General features: G+C 32.2%; 1 protein-coding gene across 6 annotated transcripts in view; it reads right to left on the bottom strand.

Moving 5' to 3' along the window:
• Positions 1 to 10,667: 10,667 nt before the first annotated feature.
• LOC149804922 (uncharacterized) overlaps positions 10,668 to 27,886 on the bottom strand; it is a 121,174-nt gene continuing 103,955 nt past the window's right edge. For all 6 annotated transcript variants that reach the window (XM_089945934.1, XM_089945929.1, XM_089945938.1 and 3 more), the window contains 3 exons: positions 27,673 to 27,867; positions 22,431 to 22,550; positions 10,668 to 13,236 (listed from right to left, as the gene is read on the bottom strand). In XM_089945934.1, coding sequence (XP_089802060.1) covers positions 13,063 to 13,236; positions 22,431 to 22,550; positions 27,673 to 27,867 — 489 coding nt within the window. In that variant the 3' untranslated portion in view covers positions 10,668 to 13,062. The remainder of the gene's footprint in view (positions 13,237 to 22,430; positions 22,551 to 27,672; positions 27,868 to 27,886) is intronic.

Below are 27,886 nucleotides of genomic sequence, written 5' to 3' on the forward strand. Positions count from 1 at the left end.
CCCACACTTGTAAACAGGATTATTATTAAAATAGCTCATTGCAAACTACAGTCATGCACCGAAAGTAAAGACACAAGATAAATAATACAGATATACATAACAGTGTGTGCGCTTGTGTGTATGTATATATATATATATATATATATATATATATATATATATATATATATATATATATATATATATAGACACACACACACACAAGATCATAATATGTGCTTTCCAAACCGGTATGCGGAGAACTCGCCCCATGGAGAACTCGCCCCAACGTATCTGGATAAGTCGCCCCAGAGTGGTTGGAGAAGTCGCCCCAATTGGTTGGAGAAGTCACCCCAAAACTTGTCACCCAGATAACTTTTTTTTATAACAGAATTAAATCATCTTTAACGTGATTCATATTTAGATTTTTTGTATATACGTGATCACAAGAGAGATATTAATTGGTAAACATAAAAAGCAATATCATAGTACAGTAGTATTTCTAAGGACGAAATTAAGTCTTTATATAATCTCATGAATGACGACAGTATAGTGATAAAAAAGGATGATAAATCTTTTCATTCTCTTAGACGATCATATGCTTGGTACTGAATAATATGGGAAATATTGCTGTTCTGTTTCATCAGTATTCATCTACGACAGTTATAAGGCAAAACTGTTTCAATATTGCTAGCAAAAAGTATTCGTTTTGAAATCCTTACATTATTTCGTTGTTGAACTATGATAATTATATTGTAAAATTATATTAACATGGGTACTGGAGCAATTCTCAATTTTTGGGCATTTTTTGTATCTCCATCTTTAAATTATAATAAAAATAATTCCAAATTAAATAAAATTAAAGACATGTTTACGCTTTTTCATTCAATGTTTCCAACATCAATTTATTATGCACCTTTGATTTTGTATGTAACTGAATCGGATGAATATACATTTTTCTTCAACACTTACTTAAAAGACTGTTTTCCACTCGTTGTATAATAAACCCTTCCTTCTCATTCTGCATTCATCTTGTTTGAGTAATGTTGATAATAGAAAAATAAATCACTTATAATTGAAAGTCTGTGTGTTCATATAAATTTCTTCGAACGACACACACTGGATCACCACGAGAAATTTTTTAAACACATATAACAATTAACTTTCGTGATTGATACATCTAATATACTAACATTTTTAATTACTGTGGTAATTACTCTCAAATTCGGACCAGGCTGAATCTGTACAAATTACTGACTGAATCGACCCACATTCCTGGCTGATTCTCCAAACTTCCAAGTGATTCGGACCATGTGATATATTATTCAGTTTAGTCCAGGATTTATGTGACATTTAAATTTGTTTTTAAAGACGATCTTCTCATTATGTCCCAAGTACGTCGAGCAGTTCAAATATGCATTTAAGGTAACAAAATCCCGCTTGTACGCGTGATCATGGTGTTTTTATATATAATAAAATAACGTAATCTTGTTTATTTTGCATTGGCAATTTAGTAGTGAAATATTTTTTTAACTTCTCATTCAACTTTAAATAGTTTGTTTTATTGAGAAATAATAAAATTACGAACATTGTCAAAAAAGAAGAAATAAACTAAATGATGGGCGTAGTACAAGTGAGCTTTCAGAAGCCGTCCGAATTCTGAGCATTAACCATGATGATTAACCCAGTAGCAACCGCATTTCCTGATTAAGTGTCTATGATGCTTTTTATCGAGTTCGAGTGTCATTCGTCAATGGTTAGCAAATCTCAATGAACAATCAGACTAAATTGTTCAGTTAGAGAGATGATAGTATAACCCGTTGGATTATTGACGGTCATCGCCAATTCAGTCGATTTCGGGTTATAGAGGTCCATGCCATAAAGTCGTCTCAGGCTGACTTTAGTTATTAGGTTAGAGCCCTTTCATGTATAAAACTGCAGACGTCACATCATGCTTACACCCGCTCTATTTTTCCAAATAAAATGCATCTAATGATTTGAAGAGCAGAGCAAAAGGGACAAATAACACTTATTTTTTGTTAAGTACAGAAGCGGAGTTGATCAAATGGAAAAGTTGAAAAGTTGCAAATTTTATAGATTTATTAAGTTATTAAGTTGAAGAAAAACAACAATGAATAAAGCCTTAACAACCATGTGGCGACATTACTATATATGATCCTTGGGGCGACTTCTCCAGGCGAAGTGGGGCGACTTCTCCGACCACCATGGGGCGACTTCTCCTGACATCTGGGATGAGTTCTCCCAGGGCGAGTTCTCCATGGGGCGAGTTCTCCGCTATTCGTCAAAACCCCTCGATGATAAATAACACTTTACTCGAATCAAAGTCTTACGTAAAAGTATTCTGAGAAATTGAAAGGCTGCATTTGTTTATTTCGATTAAGATTTCCAAACCTGGAACAGCATCTGTTACTCGAGATGCTGACTAAAGTGTCATGCAGGAGAGACGAGACCACATAACCTCCGTAGCTGTGAACTTGTACAAACGCTTATATGCTACAGCGTACTGTCATTGGTCAGCAATCACCCTTTAATATGATTATGTTCCATATTAGCTATCTTTACCATTATTCAAACAATTTCATGTGAACTTCATGCCTGCAATAGTATTCCATGTTGTGGGATGGTATATTTCAGTACACGATCCACATTGCACAACTCGACGTATGTATTATGTGTATCATGTTTATTTTGCATGCACGATAGGACCATGGTTGTTTCTGTGCGGAGCGCGAGGGTGGTGTGAGGCAACTTTGAGAATCCTGATGGTGTTTACGGAAGTGTTTCAAATTCTTTTGTTTTCTTTTGCCAGGATTCAACGGGATGAGGACACGTGTAATAGAGGTATTTTAGTATGTAGGAACTCGCCAAATCTTGGAATTTGTGTGTTTCAATCCACACAAATCTGTTAGTATATATTACAGATGACTTTTTCTAAAACTGACGTTATTGTACATACATGTACATGTATATTGACACAAGGAATTGATTCGATCAGATTTGACTTGACTTTGATAATGCAAGCTGCAGGTGTTGACAGTTTGGAAGTGGATGCTATTACGACACCTCCCCAACCCCCATCGCCCATTTTGCAGCAGAAAGTCTTTTAATAATATAATTACTTAAGATTTGTAAACAATTACGCATCAACAGTTGTGCCACTATTTCCTACCCTGTGTCTTAACTCTGTAAATTTATGTTTATGTGATAATTTATGTCTTTTGTAATGCTGGTAAAATATCTCATTATAGCTATTGCTTTATAATTATTAAATTATGCCAACATTAAATTTTACCTCATCTTACCTTTTTTTTCAGTCTATCCTTTTGGAGGCTGACTAGTTTTGTTCAGTTAACATGAATACATTGATGTTATTTTATCTGAGGCTGAACAGGCTTATCCCATGATGTGAATCTTTGCGAAGCTAACAAACTTTTAGTCCCAGCTAGTTTTACAGTGCAAGAACTAGCGAGATACGTTTTTGGTAGGATTTTGATAGTGAAAGATCAGGACCGCATATCTCCAACAAGAGTATGGTGAATGGCACATATTATGCCTGTCTAGTGTTTAATTGTGCTCTATGTAGATAACTGAAACTTATGTGCAGAAACCCTCCTTTATTCCTTCAGTTACTGACCCTTGACCTTTAACATTTTGAAATTAAAACTAAAATTAAAAGTAATGGGCTGCTTTCATACCCTAAAAGCAGGCTGTCCATAAAGTTTGATCCAGGTCTGTGATGTAGAACTAATGTTTCTTTGGAACCAGTTTTCTGCTGTATTGATGACCTTGATCTTTGACCTATTGACCAACAAATTAATTATCTTCTTCCTTACTTCAAATGTAAGCCATCCACAGTTAGGTTTTATTTGTTTGTGATGTAGAGCTAATGTTATTGTGTGGAAACCTTAGTTATTCTTTCAGTAATAGTAAGCATAACCTTTGACCTTTAGACTCCAAAATAAAAAAGTTCTTCCTAACCCCAGGTGCAAGCCATCCACAAATTTAGTAACCATAGATGATAGAGAACTCTTAATCTGCAGAAACCATTTTTCTTCTTTCTGTCACAGCAACCTTTAAGCTTTTGAGCCAGAAATCAATAGGGTTCATCCTTACCCCAAATTCAAGCCATCCATAAAGTTTGGTAACTGTCAATGGTGGACATCTTCAGTTGTGCAGAAACAACATTGCTAACAGATAGATGAACAGTGTTATAACTACATGTAAATAGGCTGTCCTATGGTGGACATATAAAAAGTGAGAGTTCAGTACGTAGAAAACTTGACAATTTTGAAATACTGAGGTTATGGGTCCAGAAACTGGACTTCATGGAAGCAGGGACTCTTACTACGGTACTGAGAGCTCAGATGTGGCTGTCTGAAGCCAGTTGCCATATCCACAGTAAGAAAAGTGATTGGGAGTATGAAAGAGTACATTCAGAAGATAGGTGAAACATGGCTTATCTGTTAAAAAAGCAACCTTTCTAATGGAGACAGCTGTGGACACTGGACATGGTCATCACTGCTTCCTAATATGTGCAATATTTGGATAACATCTTTCAAATGGAAAGCTTATCTATTAGTTATCTAATTTGCTGTGTCCAAATCTTTTAAAGAATAGTCATCCTTACAGACAAGAACTTAAGTGAGGGCCTGCTGTTCATTAGTACGAGTTTGTTTTCACTACTCATGGTAACTATACAAAGAATTGCAATGAAACTTTTAACACACATTTGTCCCAGTGTCTAGGTAACTCTAAATATACATGGTGCCTCTTACTTGCTTGTAAGTTAAGTCCAACTGCAAACTGCACAGAACCTGCTCTGCTGTCACACAAGGTGCTGGAAGATCTTGGTCTGTGCAGTTTGATAGGAGTAATCAGTAGAAAAAACAACATTGACCCTGATCTACAAGTGCATTATGGTATGGCAGAACAGGATCTTTGTTGTTTGCAGTTTGACTCTACTTTTATACAGTATTAATTATTGATTTAACTTTGCATGTGGATATATCTTGACAATGAGCGAAATTGGTGATCATTTATCCATGACATCAAGGTCAAGGTCAAAAGGTCATAACAAAGAATGAATATTGTTCTGAACTTATAGGAATTGTGTGGGCATTTTAATATTAAGAAAATCTGATGCTTTTTAATACAAAATTTGGGATGCTGAAGTTTCACAAAAATGTATGAGATGGTTTCAATACCTAGCAGTTAAAAATAATAAAGGACAGAAGAATGGACTTATCTTGGATTCCTGGAAATTCATTTTGACCAATAGAACATCAATACCATCTTTCAACAAAAATTAAATTTTTCAAAATTAATTTTGCATACAGAGGAGATTTCAGTGAATGATGGGAGGGATGGGAAACTCTCTCATCTTGGGAGAAGAGCCCGCCTGGCCAGCAAATTTCACATGTATGCATTAGTCGACTAACATGATTTCCATCAAAATGCTGATCATGATAAACAACAAAGTTTACATATATTTAAATATTTATTTTCTGTCCCCAAATTGATGAGGGGAAAATATTTACACTTAAATTCTTGAGTACAGTAAAACTGAACACATGATCAAAAGATTTCAAAAGCTAACAAACAATACAATGGAACAAAATGTTTAAAAATACACATCTCTCTCTGTTACCAACTACTATACATGTCTTTGCACTTGTACTTTCATTCACCACCAAAAGAGAAGAAAATGTACACTTAAAATCTTTCATACAGTAAACTGAATACATGATCAAACTACTTCAAAAGCTGAAGAATGGAAATTAATGGTACGTAACTCCTAAAAGATATATGTCTCTGACTCTCTCTTTGATTAACTGCATTAAACTTCTCCACATTTGTACTTTCATCACCCAACAGAACAGAAAACACTTGCTCAAAAAATTAATTTTATGAGACAGATAATGAAACTCCAAAGTTTAGGATCGCAACATGTCAACCTAAGTTTTAACAATAATATTTAAAAGTGAGAAGCCTATATTTACATTTGAAAAAACACTGGCTTTGGGCAGTCAACATGTTAATCTATGTAACATTGGTTTGGGGTGGTCAACATGCAAATACTTAATCCGTAATGTTGGTTTGGGGTGGTCAACATGCAAATACATATCCTGTAACATTGGTTTGGGGTGGTCAACATGAAAATACATATATTGTAAGTGTGGCAATGGGTGCAATGAATCCAGTCCCTAAATCACACCATTCTGATTGTAGATTATCAAAATACAATGGAATGGCTCATGTTTCTTCAAATTATAATTTCATTTAATAAACCAACTTATAATCCCATTTGGCATATCACAAGTACTGCAAATGATATATGACATGTCCATCTTGTTATATTTCCCTAGTCATTATTTGACCTTTGAGTCAGTGGCACGACTATCATGTATACGACACATTTGTCAGGTTATGTTGAGTCAGTGGCTTGACTATCATGTATACGACACATTTGTCAGGTTATGTTGAGTCAGTGGCTTGACTATCATGTATATGACACATTTGTCAGGTTATGTTGAGTCAGTGGCTTGACTATCATGTATATGACACATTGTCACATTATGTTAAAACCAGTGAATTGGCTATCATGTACACAAGGCATTGTCAGGTTATGTGGAATCAGTGACTTGACTATCATATATATGACACAATCTCAGATTATGTGGATTCAGTGACTCAATTATTATGCATATGACACAGTCAGGTTATGTGGAGTCTGTGACTTGGCAATCATGTATAAAACACATTGTCAGGTTATGTGAATGAGTGAATTCACTCTCATATACATGACACACTGTTGAGCCAGTGACTTGACAATCAAGTATATGATGCATTGTCAGGTTATGTGGAGTCAGTGACTCAACTATCATGTATATGACACATTGTCAGGTTATGTTGAATCAGTGACTTGACTATCATGTATATGACACATGGTTAGGTTATTTGGAGTCAGTGACTTGACAATCATTTATATGACACTGACATGTTGTATGGAGTCAGTGACTTGACTGTCAGGTATATGACACATGGTCAGGTTATTTGGAGTCAGTGACTTGACAATCATTTATATGACACACTGACAGGTTATCTGGAGTCAGTGACTTGACTATCATGTATATGATACATTTTCAGTTATGTGGAGTCAGTGACTTGGCTATCATCTATACAGCACATTGTCAGGTTATGTGAGCAAGTGAATTAAATATTATGTATTTGACACATTGTTGAGTCAATGACTTGAACATCATGTATATGACACAGGTTATATTGAATCAATGACTTTACCATGTATATAACACAGGTTATGTTGAGTCAGTGACTTTACCATCATATATATGACACAGGTTATGTTGAGTCAATGACTTTACTATCATGTATACCACACAGGTTGAGTCAATGACTTTACCATCGTGTATATGACACAGGTTATGTTGAGTCGATGACTTTACCATCATGTATATAACAAAGTCAGGTTTTGAGGTATATCTGTGTAAAGTTTGATCAAAATATTGTCTGATGTTTCAGACCAGACACAAAAAGAAGGTTAGAAACTAAGAGATCACATTGTTACATTTAATCTTGCTCTGAGCTTGATCTTGTGTGTAGGACATTATTATGGCATGCAACACAATGCTATGAGATGTACTGGGTAAAGTTTCTTCAAAATGTTTACTGTAGTTCAAAGTTTCAGTCAAGATGAGTAAATAGGTTGATGACCTTGACTTTAAGCCAGGGATCCGTCTATGGTAATGTTTCATCCAAATCTTTCAAAGGATTGCACAAAATTATGGACTCGACAAGCAAATTTACAGGACCAACAAAGGAAAAGGACAGACAGGCAACACCATAATTCACCTGATTAAGATAGGCATATAATAAACAATGTCATACAAAGGCTTGAGAACTGGTCCTCCCATTACTGACTATGATGCAACAACTTCCTCCTGCAAAGACTAAATAAATGTCCATTTTGAATGTTTATAACAACCCAAAAAATGAATTTTAAAACTCAACAATATACAACCAGCCAGTACAAAGATAACTCTGTTCAGGACTATCTAAATACATGAAGGATACTGAATACTATCACAATTATTTAAACTCCAGGACATAAAGTCATTTTGTCATTAAAAAAATCTAGGCTTTATAACATAAATGTAATAAATGTAATAAAAAATAAAATCTATATCTCATGAACTTAAAAAGAATCATTTCATCTCCAGATCAACTGCAGATGTATAGACATAAATTTAAACGCAAGTGCTTTGTTCTCCACAACCATCTGGGACACCCATATTATCATTCCTAAATGACAAAAATGACATTTCATAAGGAGGCAGGTCACAATATAACCACAGTAAAGTACTGTATTAAACATTTAGCTATATCCTTGAAATGCACCACCCCCACACCTTAAAAAAACCCCAAACCATAGAAATAAGAGCTGTTGACTTAGAGGTCCTTTAGGGTCATAAAAGTAGTCTTTTATTAATAATCAATATTTTCTATCAATGTGAAAATTGTAATTCATAGATAATAATCTGGCTTAATTAAAAGACTTCACTAAAAAAAGTTCAATACATTTTCATTTACAGAAATTGTGACTGATTTTTCAATCACAATGTTAAACAGTCTTTTTGACAAGGAACAATGTCGTGATAACTTTGGAAGAGACACTGAAGCACTCCTGGTAAAGATTCCTTACAATGCCATTACCAGGGCCAACAAGGGGGGGGGGACCAGGAATTTATCCCTAAGGCCCGGGCACATAAGGGGCCCCTGGCTGAACAACACTTTTTAATTAAAACAAAAACAACAAATTTTGTTTGAACAAGAACTAGGAGAGGACTGTGTGTTTCTTACCCCAGGGCCCATGATTGCTCTCTATGGCCCTGGCCACTACAAATATGGAAGCTTTGACAAAACACAGGTATGTAATGTATTTAGGGGATATAATACTCATTCTAGTGCATAAAATAATAGACACAAAATATACAGATCAAATAGACATTAATCTTTCAAGCATTATAAGAATGATGATCAATTGTTGTTGTTCATGGTTTAACGCCAATTTTCAGCACAAGATAGGCTATACATGGTGGCCAGTAAAACTGGTGGAGGAAGAACCCTGGAAAACCCAGGGAAGAACCACCGATAATCAAATTTAACACAGGTTCTTTGATGTCATAAATTACAAAGGTGTCAGGTCTAAATAAAAAAGGATAAGGTAATTTGGTTTAAATAGAACAGTGTGAAAAAATGAGGTTGTACTGTCCATGAATGAAGAGTAAAAAAATAAAACTGCATCATATATATATATATATATATATATATATACATATACACACACATACATATACATACGTACATACATATATATATATACACACACACACACACACACACATATATATATATATATACACATACATATACATACATATATATATATATATATATATATATATATATATATATATATATATATATATATATAGTGGATTCTATCAGAATTTAGCAAAATATTTACAGAATGATAATGATAAACTATACTGATATTAATGAGAAAAATAAAATATAATTTAAGCCTAATCTTCCTTGACCAGCAAGTCAATTTAAGGACATAAAACCACCAGGTCCACACATAACGTAATCAGATCATGTAATATGCAATGCATACAACAATTCAGAATCCCATTTAAAGCTATCACATCTCACATTTTAATAAACAAAATAATATTCAAAAGCTGGATAAAATCTAGAAATAAAGCCATGCAAATAATGATTTTAACAAAACATGCAGTATAATGTTTTCTTCAAAGGAGTTTACTCTCAAACAGCTGTTCAAATTTTAACACATTTAAATACTTTGACACAAGCATTTATTGGCACATGTGAGGATTTTTCTTCAGCTCCACACTTAAGTCCACAAATTTTCCAGATTTCTGGTTGCCAAGAAATGCTTTTGTCAAAAATGCAAATGAAGTTGTTGATTGAACCTTGTCTGATGCTGTTATGGTATTTAACATCATCCTTGTATTGTGTGCTGAAACATATTATTTTGGTAAATTTTGTGGTTTTGAAACTTCCTATAATAAGTGCACACCAATGACATTATAAATAATGTCCCCATCATGTACATCTACATACAAGAACAGTTATCTCCCTTGTCTAAATCAGAAGCTCTCCATTTTGGGAGGTTTAAATAACTGACACCAGTCATTACCTCAAATATATTCGTGTTATTTAAATATCAAGATGGCTTCATAAACTTTACAATATCATTTATAATATTTTCAATTTAAAATGTCTAATAGATCTGTTTTTGTATTCAGCATTTATATTCTGCTGATGGTAAAATACCAAATGCTATTCAAAGCAAATACAAAGTCCTTTGCAATTGCTTGATTAAACATTTTTACTTTTAATCTTGATGAAAATCTTTTACCCATTTTATCCTCTATTTTCTCAAATCATCTTGTCAAATTTATTTCTCGTGCATTTAATGGTTTGACTGATATTAGTGATATAATTAATATTTTATTGGGTAAATTTAGATGTTTAAGTCTATTTCGAACGATACACATTAGTTTGTGCTGATGATACAGTAATACATGCTCCTGAGATGCAATTAACTTTAACTCATTGTCCTCTTGTGCCACATTTATGCATGAGGTATTATTCCAGTTGAGACCTCTGTGATGTCACTATCATTCAGTGGGTGGTATTACACAAAAAACTGAATGATATAGTTTACAGTGATACCAGATAGTGTAGACGTTTTATTCACAATAAAAATACAGTAGAAGAACAACGTTTGCAACCAGAGTTATGGGATTATGTAGATAGAAACTGAAATATATCAAAGAAGGTCACCAAAACATTCAGCTTAGTTTTGTGCAGGCATGTGAAGATGACATCTCAACTATGTCTTTTTATATAAAATAACAGAATTGTTGACAAATAATTTTTTTAAAATATCTAATTATACAACCCCCTCCCACCCTGACTTAATATTTTGTTATTGTGATTTTTTTTGTTACAGTAGCAGTCAAAACTTCTGATCGAAGTTGGTAGATTTTTCATTATTAATAGGTCTGAGATGCTAAGACCTCTCTGCAATAAATAAAACAGGATGTTAGTTTCACCATATTGATAATTTTAAGACATACTTTTACCCATGGATCTGCTCAGTAAATTAAACATTAACTCTGAAATACTCATGAACAACACATATACTTCTATACTGATTTCAGCTGCAATTTTTTAAAAATCTGCACTGTCAATCTTTAAGTAATATTCACATTACATTATTGTTGTTGTTGTTGTTGTAGGGCTTAACGCCATTTTTCAGCACAAGATAGGCTATACATGGCGGCCAGTATTAATGGTGGAGGAAGAACCCGGAAAACCCCCAGAAAGAAAAACCGACCCACGAGAAGCTACTGGCAAGCTTTCTCACATAACCACATTAGCCGAATCCAAGACTCGAACTGATGCAGACAGAGGTGAGATGGCAGTGATCCATAACTGTGAGCGCTTTAGACCACTCAGCCACTCGGGGCCCCCATTACATTATTGACTACCAACACTTTTATTCATTTATTTATACTAAGATAACCACATGTGAGATCTTTATAAAATAAAATGTCTCAAATGACTGAAACAAATGTCACATTTATTTCTGAGTCTGATTTAACCAGTAAAGTTCATTATTAACATGGCATCAGACATACCATGTTTACTTGCTTAGAAGTCAGGTCTACCTACAAGCTGCACAGACCTAGATCTGCCTTAGTATAATGTAACAGTATATCTGGGTTTCTGCAGTTTGTTAGGACTAATCAACAGAACAAACAACATAGACACTGCACTGTCAGCACATTAAATTATGGCAGATCTGGGTCTATTTTGTTTACAGTTAGACCCAACTTGTAGGCATTTAGTTTTAAGGTTAAAACTAATATGGATGTTTTGATGGTTTTAGAAGCTGTTTCTCACCCAAAGACATTCTAAAATTAAACAATGTGATCTATGTAGGAAATATTCTTTGTGAGTTTTGACATTAAAGACAGGTATGCACTTATTATGTAATGGTTTTTGGTCTTATGCCAAATACCATAATGCACCTGCATAAAAAAGGTTCAGAGAGCATTATATCAATTCAGAACAACATGCAGTTATATCACAGAAATGGTATCAGCAGTTCTGGTATGCAATAAACACACAATCAAAACTATCTCACAATCAATAACTACTGCACTGTATCTTTTTATCTCACACTTGATTACTGCTACTCTTTGTAAACTACTTATCTCACACCCAATCAATCACTGCTTTTCTTAATCTCTTATCTCACATTGCACTGATCACTGTTACTCTGTCTCCTTTGTTGAAATTTCCCTGTAAGTGTCATAATATGTTAATAAATAGTTCTATGATAGTGTATGGCAGTTTTGTTTCTCTCTTTTTATATAAGACTAGAATAGGATGAGTCTCTATGTCAGATAGCAGAAGAATATACATTTTTAGGCTTTTTTAATGCTTTACTCCATCGAGGACACTAAGCATTGAGAACTGTATCTTCAGATCTAATTTCTGACCCCTAAAGGTCACTACGATTTGTAAGAATATATTTCAGAACATGAGCACACCATGTGTAATTATGAGTAATGTCATTTTTCCATTTATTTAAAAATGACTTTCTAGTAGATAATTCAAGAGAGATCAAGTAAAATCTCGTACATTCAAAAGTTATGCCAAATTGATATTTTCAAATGGGAATGGCCTACGTTGGAGTTTGAACACTAAACTGTATGTACCAGAAGTACCATATTTATATACTTGCAAGTCGAGTCAAACTGAAAATGACATAGACCCTGATCTGCCACCACGTAATGTGTCTGAGATTAGGATCAATCTAAACACAGTAATCAGAATGAAATCCATAACTTGATGAGTATAGTGGATGGAGATTCTGTTGTGTCAACAATCTCTACGATGATTTTATGCTGAATTGGCAAATAATAAAATCAGTATCTCCCTTCCTCAGCTCTCTCTTGGACATGTCCACAGGTGAAGGTAACACTTAGTATACTGCTCTCCAATTGTACCACTACACACACATCTGTACTGCACGATGTTGTCTGTTATAGCTTGGCTTTCAAGATTTGCAAGGGTACCTCCAGCCACAGAACATGCTGCAAACATTACAATCTCAGTCTGAAAGAGAATAATTTTAGTACAGAATACAATTTTGTCATTCATAACGATTCAAAATAATGAAATGTTATGAATTCAGCACATGCATATCAAACAAATTACTGCATTACAATGTTGAACATATCTATATATATGATAAAAGAGTTGACAAACAATGGTGCAGAACTGGTACTAAACCTGCCCAAGCATTTTTTAAATCTACTGATTCCTTTTGACAAGGGCACAAAGCTACAAAAGATAATTAAACAAACGACAACATAACAAAACACAAAATGCAAGTACTATACATAGTCTACATTGTGTTTGCTGTAGATAAATACATAAATAAGGCTGAACAATGTCGAGTTCTGTTACTTTTTAGTGCTAGCAAGGCATGAATGGCTTGAACAACACCCCCCCCCCAATTGTCTGCTTTAGTAGGTCAGAAATAAAATGTTTGCACCATCTACAAAATTTTCCATCCCAAATATTATCCATCCTGGATATATTTTGACGAGCTGTCTATTTGTTAACATGTGCATGAAGTTATGGTCTACACCAATATTGCATCACTGAGTTGGCAGTATATAACAGCTGGACAATCGCTTTTTAAATTAAATTTATCAATGCATTTTTTGACATTTTTACATAAAATTTTTTTTTAGGGCTTCAGAGTACTTCCATATATTAATAAAATGAGTGGAAGTTAATATTGTAAGCCATCAGTTATAGTTAACCAGTGGATGTTTAACAATAAATAGAATATAAAATGGGAACATTGACCGAAAATATTATTAAGAGCCCTTGAATTTGAATGATTTCAGAATCAAAACCTGATGTATATTTTATAGCAAGAACAACACTGACTGGAGTTCATTGAGACTGTGACATTTTACAACATAGCAAACAACACTGCAACCAGCATACATATTTACATTAAGCTTACACAAGAATCCTCATATGTACCCGAGTATTGATGTTTTTGGCAGATTTATAAGTATAGAAATATTGTGTAGCCCTACAGCATGATATCAAAGTAATATAGAAATATTTTGTAGTCCTACAGCATGATATTAAATTAATATAGAAATATTTTGCAGTCCTACAGCATGATATTTAATTAATATAGAAATATTTTGTAGCCCTACAGCATGATATCAAAGTAATATAGAAATATTGTGTAGCCCTACAGCATGATATCAAAGTAATATAGAAATATTTTGTAGTCCTACAGCATGATATTTAATTAATATAGAAATATTTTGTAGTCCTACAGCATGATATTAAATTAATATAGAAATATTTTGCAGTCCTACAGCATGATATTTAATTAATATAGAAATATTTTGTAGCCCTACAGCATGATATCAAAGTAATATAGAAATATTGTGTAGCCCTACAGCATGATATCAAAGTAATATAGAAATATTTTGTAGTCCTACAGCATGATATTTAATTAATATAGAAATATTTTGTAGTCCTACAGCATGATATTAAAGTAATATAGAAATATTTTGTAGTCCTACAGCATGATATTTAATTAATATAGAAATATTTTGTAGTCCTACAGCATGATATTAAATTAATATAGAAATATTCTGTAGTCCTACAGCATGATATTTAATTAATATAGAAATATTTTCTAGTCCCATAGTATGATATTAAATTAACATTTCCATCATACTGTTACAGATAAGGGGACTCAATCCTGACAGCAAACCCTCTGATGAGGACACTTTTAAATTTCAGATGGGTGGAGTTGAATAAGGGGACTCAATCCTGACAGCAAACCCTATGATGAGGACACTTTTAAATTTCAGATAGGTGGAGTTGAATAAGGGGACTCAGTACAATAAGCTGCACAGACCCTGATCTGCCATTACATAATGTGCCAGTAGATCTGGGTCTATGTTGTTTGCAGTTTGACTTGACTTCTAACTAGTCTGGATTTATTCCAGGTGATTCTACAGTTAATAAATTAACATAAAATTCCATAATATGTTCTGCAAAGCAATAAATTCCAGTAAGAAATTTAGGTTTGTGTTTCGAGACAGAAGTAAAGCTTTTGACTAAATCCATGACAATTTCTAGGAAAATTAATAAATCCTTCCATCCACCATTATACATTTTCAACTAAAGATTTAAAGTAGCTAATATTCACAAACATCTTGGAGTATTTCTCTCAAAGTACTGTTCATGGCACAAGCAAACAGACTATATAAGAAAAAGGCATGGTCAAGAATCAATGTAATGCATAAAGTCAATTCCATTTTGATGGGAAATCATTAGAAATTATATTTATGTCTTTTATACAACCCATTCTGGAATATGGTTTGTGGTATGGGACAATTGCACATTGCTCGTGAAAAGAGACTTGAAAAAAGTAAAAAAATGAGGTAGCCAGAATTGAGACTGGTGCAAAAAAATTGCTATCCATTGAAGCAACACACTGAGAAATAGGAAACAGAATGGGAAAGACTTGAATCCAGATGACATAAACACAACTTACACTCTTGTATAAAATGACAACTGGATCAAGCTCTCCTTATCTCCCATCTCTGATTCCAGCAGCTGTTAGAGATATTACTCACTATGACTTATGTATTATAAACAATTTCCAATTAGCACAGGTTAGAAAAAAGTCTTTGTTACAACTCATTTCTTCCTCTGGTCATTTGAGAGTGGAATATATTATTACTGAGACTCAATGAATGGATTCCATTAACAACTTCAAAACCACACAACTCACAACACGTACATTCCCAGACACTTTTATTGGGGTGGAAAGAAAATTTTAACTCTTCAATCCCAACTTAGAACAAATTGAAGTTCATTTAATCAACATTTTATCTACAAATAGAATTATCTGATCACTTCTTTGTAGATGTGGATCCGTAGAAAGTACACAGCTCTTCTTTTTCTCTTCTTGCATTTATCACCAAGAAGAACTCATCCGACCGTTTTAATTCCATGGTAATTTAACGTTAAATACCTTCTTGTATGGTGATACAAAACTTCCAATGAAGTAATCATTCCTACTTTTGATACTGTTCACAAATGTAATGAAAAGTCAAAATTATTTCATTAAGCGCATGTTACTATTATGCATGCATTTCCATGGGTCACGAACAGCTGTAAACAACAATTTTCCTGATTCTTCCAAATGATTTGTCATCATCGCCACAATTACTCGCTCCAAAATGAAGCACTGTTCACTTTTCATCATGCTTTTTGTTCTTTTTTATTTATTTATTTATTTTTTGTCCATCCCCTTTCTTTTTTCTCTGTTTTCTCAACTTTCTACATAATGTTTGACACATTTTAATTGATAATTTCTCCTTCTAACTACTTTCTCTTTGTCATCCTCATCTTTCACCGACTCCCTCATTGTTCATCCTCCTGCTTTATACACCTTGGCTAAATGAAAATCTTTAACAAAGAGACTCTTCACTTTGACTATTAAATCATTTAGTTTTTGTCATTAAAACTTAATATCATCTGCCGTATATTTATATTCATGTATATATTTACAATTTCTGTATCATAAAGGATAAGAACATTATAAGCCATTGGCTTTTGTTCTTGTCCATTACTTTCTATATTGTACTTAATGTAATCTCCAATTATAAATGTATGAAATAAAACTAAGCAAGTGGATGTAGTACCTAGATGGCATGATGAATTATAGTCAAACCTGTTTATAAAAACCACTCTGGGGATTGTCCAGAATTTACTTGTATTTATAAAATTGCCTAGACCAGCCACCATAGAGATCAAGGAAGAGAAATGTAAGGACTAGAAAGCTGAAGCATCAACTAGAATTAAAGTAAGTAAAACTGAGCAATTGTATTTTTTTAGTTGACCAGGACAAATTTAATAAACCATCAGCACTTATCATTTAAGCCTTACAAGCTGCATGTGCCTGTACCAGTATTATTACATACAGAAACTGAAACGTATTTTGTGATCGTTTTTAGTTACCACTGACAATGTCAAGTAAGTGACTGCAATAAAGATGACATTTACAGTGACCACTGACTACATCAAACAGGTAACTGCTACATACATATTTACAGTGATATACATGTGATTCTACCAGCAGTAGGCAAAAAATAATTTAAAATGCCAACTACCACATGACTTTTGAAAATTGAAATCTACCACTTTTGAAAATTTAAATAAATATTAAACAAAATTTAATAAAAAACCCAAATGCTGTATTTTTACATGTTCTCTCGACACATTAGAGAAACCAGCCAGAACCAGTCTACTGGGGACCTGAAATGTTTAATCAGTAAAAAAATGCCTGGTGCGATGATGCATGGCACAGCAATATAGATTAGAACTGTTCAAGAACAGCTGACATGTATACACAACAAGCTTTTAATTGATTACCTTATTGTTGGAATTTGGGGAGATTAAGGCCAAACACAGAATGTCTTTTGAGATGTTTTAAATAATAAAGGAATAAAAGGTGATCATGATGTCTTCTGAGCCTTTTTGACCATTGGTGGATAGAGTTAAAAGGAGAGACCAACTATAACAAATGATTTTGGCTGACAAACTAGAGTAAGCATTCTGATTTTTTTTCCTCATGTTTAGTATTATTGTATTTGTTGAAGATGATTTTAAGAGGAATATTTAATAGCAGTTGCATCTTTTGTTAAATTCCTGGCAAAATGATGAAAAATGGTTTTCCTCCCAGTACTTGGAATCCACCGACTAAGAAACATTACAAGTTCAAAATGCTGAGGTACTGGAGTTTAAGCATGTGCAAGTGAGTAGAAAAGGTCCTGAGTTTGCATTGTATGTTTCAAATGTATCCATTGTTTGTATCAAATAAACTATTTGAAGTTTTCATGAGCATAAATTAAGTTCAATCTCTAGATAAAATATATGTTTCCAGTATATTACAAGATAAATTTTAAAGTTGGGATAAATTAGTCATAAAGCATAAATATATATTGTATTATTTCATTGTTATTTTAAAGTCTAAAAAAATCTTTATTTTTTTTTTATTTACAAGGCTGAGATCTACCAAAAGATTTCTGGATCTGAGTCATGAAGAGAAAGAACCCACTGTGGATGAGAGTTGGGAATACATCTCAAGTCCAAGTCAGGAACTTCCTCGGCACTGTAAACATTAACTTGGAGTACTGTTGGAGAGTAGTCAGCAACCTTGCAAACCCAGCAACAGGGAATAGAACATTCTTCACTTGGAGTACTGTTGGAAAGCAGTCAGCAACCTTACAAACCCAGCAACAGGAAACAGAACATTAACTTGGAGTACTGTTGGAGAGCAGTCAGCAACCCTACAAACCCAGCAACAGGAAACAGAAGCTAGAAGTTCTTTGCAGGATGAGCATAGTTGTCCTGTCATTACAATATTTTAATGCTGATACAGAAAAGACATTCTCCATTATTTGCAAAATACAAAGTGAATCAGGGGGAAATGTGGACCAGAAAACTACTGAGAGCCTGTTAAGTGCGAAACTTAAAAATGACAATAAATGTCATCAGTGGTCACCAGATGGTAATCTACTGAATGTAACTAAAAATGCTATTGGATGTTATTCACAAAAAAATCCTTGCAGAGAACTATAAGATTAACAATCTTCTTTTTCCATTAATTGACAAAATAATGGCTCATAGTAATCATATTAATTAATTATTATTGCAACATTTCCAATTAGAATTTAAATCTAATTTATGTTTAAACTTGTGTTTTATTATACTATGAAGAGAATGGATATTGTGTCAAAAATGCACTTGTTTTGTTTTCAATGCCATTTAAGAATGTAAGATTCATACTGATAAAAAAAATTTGCTGGTTTAGTAGCCAATCCACTAATCAAACTTTTGTAGATCTACTGGTTTGAGATCATGGTTTTGTAAGGTGTATGCAGTTACCACTAAGTCAAGCAAGCAACTGCTGTATACATACTTAACATTTACAGTTACCATTGACAACATTAAACAGGTGACTGTCATATACATAACGTTTACAGTTACCATTGATAACATTAAACAGGTGACTGTTACATACATAATGTTTACAGTAACCATTGACTACATTAAACAGGTGACTGTTACATACATAATGTTTACAGTTACCATTGACTACATTAAACAGGTGACTGTTATATACATAACGTTTACAGTAACCATTGACTACATTAAGCAGGTGACTGCTATATACATAACATTTACAGTTACCACTGACTACATTAAACAGGTGACTGTTATATACATAACGTTTACAGTTACCACTGATAACATTAAGCAGGTGACTGTTATATACATAATGTTTACAGTTACCATTGACTACATTAAACAGGTGACTGCAATATACATTACTGTTATAAAGCAACTAGTGATTAAAGTGAATGAATGTTATTTGATGACCTTTGTATTAAGGTGACAACTATTACAAGTTTGACAGTATTTTGATCATGACCATTTCAAATACTGGCTTCAAACACTGGACCTTTAGTGAATATACATTTTCACTCATCAATCAACTTATATTAGCCTCACTGAAAACCACATCACACTGCTCCAAATAAATCATTAAATGATCAAAGATTTTATGAATAACTTCTTTCTGAGTTACAATAATTCAAAGTTATTTCTTGTCTTGTTTTTTTAAATAATATATATTGATTTTTCTTTCAATGCTAGGTAAAAATGAGTTACTGTATGTTCTAATATTTTGAAGAAAGAAAAGTTTGACAATTTGTTATGTTCTTACCATTTGTTATCCTGAAACAATGTTGAGTATATGATTTGTTATGTTTATACAACTTATGTTCTTACAATCTGTTATGTTCATACAATTTGCTATGAAAATACATTGTTCTAACAATGCTATGTTCTGACAATTGGTTATGTTTATATAATGTTGTTATTACAATGTTAAATTTATACAATCTTGTGTTCTTATGATTTGTTATGTTCTTACAATTTGTTATGTTTATATAATTTTATGTTCTTACAATTTGTTATGTTTAAATAATGTTATGTTCTTACAATTTATTATGTTTATATAATATTATGTTCTTACAATATGTTGTGTTTATGCAATGTTTTGTTCTTTAAACTTTTGTTCACTTCATATAATTTGTACTGTTCATATAAATTTTACAAATGAATGTCACATAATGAAAATACTTTTATTGTACTTTGAAAAGAGTAACAAATAATAATGATTCCACACATTTAATGACCTTGCTAAAGTTTTGAAAAAAACTGTCAATAACTTTTTTAAAAGTCAGTGGCCACCTATATTATACAAACATGTGATTTTACATGTATTATAGTCATTAAAAAATGCACTTGTCACATATGCACACCATAAAAATGTTTATTAGACTTAAAAATCTGTTTTTTTAATGAAAAAAATTATTTGGCAATATCCATAAACAATTGGGAGTATCCGCATACCAAAAACGGATATGATGTACATTTATCCCTTCTATTCAACCTAGCCATTCAAGTGTTTAATTTCTCCATGTAAATGTCTATGTGATATATCTTACAATCGTGTTTTTGTACAGTAAATATGGTGCACTGTGTTGCATATAGATGTAACCAGCAGAGTGATGATGGGGCAAAAGGGTTCTTTCTTCTTCTGAAAGACCCTGTTTGCCACAAAAAGTGGATTGAAGCTGTGGGATCAAATAGTGTGAGGGATGGGAAAGTCCTAAATCCTGTAGAAAGTTCTATGGTGCATATGAAAAGAGGGATAGAATGAGCGTAAATAAAATATATTAAATAAAGGATTACAGTATAGTAATATTACTGCATATGTAAAATATTAATGTTTAAAATAATCATAATATTTTTTGAACATACAGAGTGTAGACTTTGATCAAACTCTTTATTTAAATTATTATATGATAACCAATATGAACTCAAAAGGATTTTAAAAAACGAAATATGAGAATATGAGGTATTATTCTGGAATGTTTATCATTTATAGGTGCTCAAAACAAGTCTGTAGAATCAGTCATATATATATATATATATATATACATATATATATATATGAAAAAAACTAACTTTGCATTGTTTTAGTTTATTCCTTCTTTTTTCATTGTGAAAAATTTATTAAAGAAAAGAATATATCCATGAACTCCATATATGTAGCAGATGCTGGCTGGTGTATGCATCCTTACTTAAGTGTGTATCGCTTGTCAGATAAAAAAATTGCAAATGAGACAGTAATATGACATGATTGCTTGAAGGCACCTGCCATTCATGCATGATATGTTATAAGGTGTAAAATGACTAATATTGTATTGTATCAAGGTTAACTGTATGACAGTATCTCGCAAATAAAAATCATTATTTGAAAATACATTCACTGTGAGTGCAAATGATAATCTTTTCACTACCAAGGGTTACAAAAGTATCATTACATCAAGTCATTGCTGTATATACTATTTACCTGATAAATATCAATGAACGTTTGTATCAATTATGATTACATATGGCAAACAAATAGAATCCCAGGTGATGAATAAACACAACTGGCAGCAAGCAATAAACCCATTGCTTAAACTTACTGACAGAATATAAAATACAAAGGTTATTTTATTACAAAGCAAGCCAACCCCGGAAACTGACTGGGTTCTTTTTAGTGTGCCAGGTTTTTTTTATTAAGCCGGCCAACATAAGGAAGGCAACTTTGGTTCCTTTGGATTCTTTTAAGTGTGCTGATTTCTTTTTTTTTTTTACAAAGTTAGCTGACATAAGGAAGCCAGCATTGATTCCTTTTTACCTGCATTAATTGGAATTTTGAAACTAAATTGAAACAATGGAACAGTTTTGAAAGTGACACAGTCTAGTGCGTCATGCACGCATATCGATATAAGGCTGAACAGTAAATTAGTTTTCAATAGTTTCATCTAAATGTTCTCTATCCATATTTTATAGTGTTTCATTTTTTGACAAGAAGAAGCATGTATTTTGCCTTGTGGGGATAAATGTATGTCATTTCCAGTTGGCATCCTTTATAGGTGGGAAATTGTAGCTATGGGGAAGTAACATCATTGTATACTTCTATTTCAAGTAATTATTATTTCTTCTTTACACCTGATAATTTTTTAAATCTTTTTTGTGCTAGTATAACTACTTTTAATCATGTAATGCAAAAAGGATGTAAAAAGAAAAATGTCAGAGTATGGCCAGTGAACTTTAAAGACAAAAATTACCTTGAGTGACATAATGCTTGGTTGCCAGGTCATCACGATGCTGGATATACTAGAAGCGAGAGCCGTCTGAGTGATATTTCTATAACTGCACATAGACAAGTTCCCCACTCCTGATGGACCCTGTAACACCATGATGATAATAAATATAAAATAATACATTTATCTGTCTCATAAGATAATATTCATGTATCTGCTACTGTGTCATACCATCATACTCATATGTATCTACTACTGTGTCATCATATCATACTCATATGTATCTACTACTGTGTCATAACATCATGTTCATATGTATCTACTACTGTGTCATAACATCATATTCATATGTATCTACTACTGTGTCATAACATTATAATCATATGTATCTACTACTGTGTCACAACATTATATTCATATGTGTTACGTATATCTGATTTAATTTATATTTATTTTAATTTCATTGTTTGTCAGTGATACACTTTTTTCTTCTATTATATGCTATTATAATATAATATTGTTTACATGTTTTGGAAAAATTTTCCAGAAAATAGTTTGACCTTGACTGTTCATTTGTAAATACTTAAAGCTGACCTAGTTCCCAAACTTAATTCAAAATTAGTAACAGCCATGTGAACAAATTCTTTTTTTATTTTATTTTTATTATGGGAATAATAATTGTGAGATCGAGGCTGTATTGGATACGTGACCCTAAACTTGTAAATAGTGTTAATGAAATAAACAATTTCTTTTTAATTTGATTCTTACAGTAAAATCATTGGTTTTTGTCAGGGCCATGCTGAGAGTACGTGATGTAAACATGATCATGTGACCCTCATACAGGTACCCATTCTGCATCTCAAATTTACTGTATAACCATTGTTTTAGAGAATTAATCTCAGTCTGGGCTTAAAACACTTGATGTCAAGTCGTTTTCTTTTGTTGTAGCCAGTTTTCAAGTTATATGCTAATTTTTCTTCAGATCATTTGCATCCTAAAAGGATTAATTCTTTTCCTAGAAATATTTTAGTGCTCATACAGAATTATTGAACAAAGACATTTCTTAAAATTTTTATTCAGATTTCCAACACGGGAGTGTTATTTCTTGTGTTTCTACAAGGAACTGCAGACAACAACACTGTACAGGATACAGCATATGAAATCACCTTCCAACTTGGATTCTTCGTTGGTACTCGAACTTGAATTCATTAGAACATTTCATTATTAGGACTTCTAAAATTTTATTCATGTATTATTCTTGGATTATTTTTTAATTTGATTCTTAAAACCATAAGTTCTTATTTTTGTCATTTATACATTATTTTTCCAGGGAAATAAATTATTTGTTAAATTTTTCAAAGCTTGTTGTTTTCACTCTTTCTTTTGTCGCTGTTTATTCAATTCTAAGCACATAACATATGTATCTGCTACTGTGTCATAATATCATATTTATATGTATCTACTACTGTGTCATAACATCACATTCATATGTATCTACTACTGTGTCATAACATCATATTCATATGTATCTGCTACTGTGTCATACCATCATACTCATATGTATCTGCTACTGTGTCATAATATCATACTCATACATATCTACTACTGTGTCATAACATCATATTCATATGTATCTACTACTGTGTCATAACATCATATTCATAAGTATCTGCTACTGTGTCATAACATCATACTCATATGTATCTACTACTGTGTCATAACATCATACTCAGATGTATCTTCTACTGTGTCATAACATCCTACTCATATGTATCTGCTGTCATAACATCCTACTCATATGTATCTGCTGTGTCATAACATCATACTCATATGTATCTACTACTGTGTCATAACATCATACTCATATGTATCTACTACTGTGTCATAACATCATACTCAGATGTATCTTCTACTGTGTCATAACATCCTACTCATATGTATCTGCTGTCATAACATCCTACTCATATGTATCTGCTGTGTCATAACATCATACTCATATGTATCTACTACTGTGTCATGACTTCATATTCATATGTATCTACTACTGTGTCATAACAATATTACAAAACAATGTAAATGAGTAATGCTGAGTTGAACAAGTGATGTGATGTACAGAATTTCTTGTCCATGTTTTATTACACATTAAATCCAAGAAAAGTTTTGAATCACTTGTTCATGCTTATTACACATTAAATTCAAGAAATTAATTTAAAAAACATTATCACTTTCAGTAAGAAATATCAAAATATTTAATACACTTCATATATAATAAAGACACATGCAGTGTTTTCAGTTTATCTGCAAAACTGAATTAAAATTCCTCTAATCTTTGCATTTAGTGCCAGAAATATTAATCTTTGAACTCAATACCAGAAATATTAATATTTGCATTTAATACCAGAAATATTAATCTTTGGATTTAATACCAGAAATATTAATCTTTGGATTTAATGCCAGGAATATCAATCTATATGTAGCAAAATATCACATAAAGCTATGTATGCATCAAAAAGATAACATAACAACCTGCATTCAAATGACAGCTCACACAGTTTAAAAGATTCCAGAAATATTGACGTCTTCTTCATGATCAATATGCTCTGTAGGTTCTTCAAATTTTGTCATGAATTATAATTAGTCATTTCTCTACTGTTAGCTAAACAAAAATTATAGCAATCAAAGCATTGGCAATAATGGTAGTCTGGCAGGCTAAAGAGATACTGATGTACATAAGATCGATAGGAAACCACAACTCCAAATATGTCACATTGCATCATTCTTTTTACAATCATAAACATACTGCTCTAAATAATATACATGCTATTTTTCTGTTGTTTTATTTTCTTTACATGTAGCAAGAGAATTTATCTTAAAATCTCAAACATTATTTGAGGAATTACTGAATCAATTGTGATTTCCTTTCAACATTATTTTTGACTGTATCTTGGTAGAATATGTGCAATCAGAGACATTTACACACTTATTTTCTAATAATCAGCAGAAGAATTCTGAGAGGTTCTGAATCAGGTCATATTCCAAAGCATGGTGAATAAGTGAGAGACAGTCCAAACTGAAAATATGTGTTTATGACTGCAGTGACCTTTACATATGACTTAAGTTTACATTGGATGAATGCAATATTCATTTTGCATGTTTAATATGGGATGGATTACAAAATGTGATTAAATATGTAAAATGTATAGCATCTTTAAACTTGTGATCTTTCTTCCCTCTCTCTCTCTCTCACACACACACATTTCCTGATCACTTGTTCTCTTTTGTGTCTTCTCTCATTTATGAAATTGGATTTAATACTAACACAACCATTATAAACCTTTTGTTCATTTGATACATACTGATACAATATAAATAATCTGTACCAATCTTACACTCTATTCATTAATGAAATTGGATTAAATACTATTTAATACAATATATATATATATATATATATATATATATATATATATATATATATATATATATATATATATATATATATATATATATTTATATATTTATAGTCTGAATGAAAAAGGACAATACAGTACTTCACAATTCATTATGTTTGATATGTTCATGTACTTAAAGTTTAAACTCTAACGTTTAATTTTCTTGAACTTGATTACAGTCACATTTTAATGATATTTCCTGATTTCATTGGATGTCAGTCAGTATTGATTATTATAAATGGATATAATATGTTCTTTGGGAAGAAGCAAACCATGAACAATTCATCACTATACCATCAGACAAGGCCACTGCATTAATATAACATTTTCAAGCTTATGAAATGTTGCATGTGAATTAATCATAACCCTTTAAAGTTCCATTGTTCAAAATCTTTCATAAACATATTATAATATGTATTTCTTAGAACTATAAATCCTGTTCTATCATCAAATATCTTGGTGGGGGGAGGGCACTATAAATATCAGCTTGGAAAATAATTTGTTGCAACTTTAAATTTGTGATTTAGTTTTCCCACAAAATGCACACAAAATGGTACCCCATACAGTTGAAATGATTCAAAGTAATAGACTTCAGACACATTATTTTATCATCAAAAATAATGTTTTTTCAGACAAAAGAATTGGGTTCTTGGTCTCATGCTAAAATGTTGATATATATATCAACCATTAGCCCATGTTTTGTTTAAAGGCCAATACTCGATTTTCCTAAAATTAAGATGCACACTGGTTATTCTTTCTGATAAATAAACAGAAAGGATTTAATGTTCTCATTATTTTATCTTTCACTAATAATTAACTTGAGAAAGGATTTAATGTTCTTATTATCTGATCCATTGCTAATAATTAACTTGAGAAAGGATTTAATGTTCTCATTATCTGATCCATTGCTAATAATTAAATTGAGAAAGGATGTAATGTTCTCATTATCTGATCCATTGCTAATAATTAACTTGAGAAAGGATGTAATGTTCTCATTATCTGATCCTTTGCTAATAATTAACTTGAGAAAGGATGTAATGTTCTCATTATCTGATCCATTGCTGATAATTACATTGGGCAATGATTAATGTTCTTGCAAGCATGTGTAACCTTATCAAGATCTATTTTAAAAAAGCACACACTAAATCTTTCTCTCGCTGTAAGCCTGTTCACACATGTAAATCACCAACTTTGTTTCAGTCACTAGAGTTAAGAGATGATGTCAGATTCGCTCTTTATCTGTATCTTCAGATAAGTAAACCATGATAAACGTTATGATATACACTAAATCTAAATGTAAGATAAAGTATACATGATTGCATAGAAGTTAATTTGTTTTAAATTGCTGTTAATAAGAACAGATCAAAAAACAATAAACAGACATAAAATCTTTTTTGGAAGAAAACAAAAAGTTATAAAAATTTAGAATAATTCACCTGCATGTTAAAATATTTTTTGGGGATTGTTGATAAAGTTATGTCCTCTAAAGCTGTTACCTCCAAATTTGTAACCCATTAAAATGCATCTATTAGAAGCACTCCCAAAATTTAAAGGAGCTAAAAAGGGTACAGAAATTAAAATCAGTTGTGTACTTTGTTACTAATTTTAGTAAGACCATAAAATTTGTTAGGTATTAGTAATACAAACTATATTTAGTAAAAGAGAATGGACACTATGCCATAGCAATGGAGGGATGGAAAACGTTTAAGGCCAAAAATATACAAATTTATTAAAACGAGCATCATACATGCAAACAGTGGCAACAGTTTCTTTGGTACTGATTTCTTAGATTTCCAAAAAATAAGAAGAATTACCTGTGGCCCTGGCATTTTACTTATGTTGAGTAGCTGTGCTTGGATTTTTGTGTCCATAAGAGAGAACACATGTGTTATATTTTGATACACTGTATCCAGTCTTTCATTTGTTAATGGAAGCTGCCTGGACACATCATGAAGTTCGGTCCGCAGGGATGTTATATTTGCGACAGTGATATTTTCTAGCCATGATAACTGAAATAAATAAAGAGAG

This window comes from Sinohyriopsis cumingii, chromosome 2, assembly GCF_028554795.1.
Source record: "Sinohyriopsis cumingii isolate HCF-2022 chromosome 2, ASM2855479v2, whole genome shotgun sequence".
NCBI lineage: Eukaryota > Metazoa > Mollusca > Bivalvia > Unionida > Unionidae > Sinohyriopsis > Sinohyriopsis cumingii.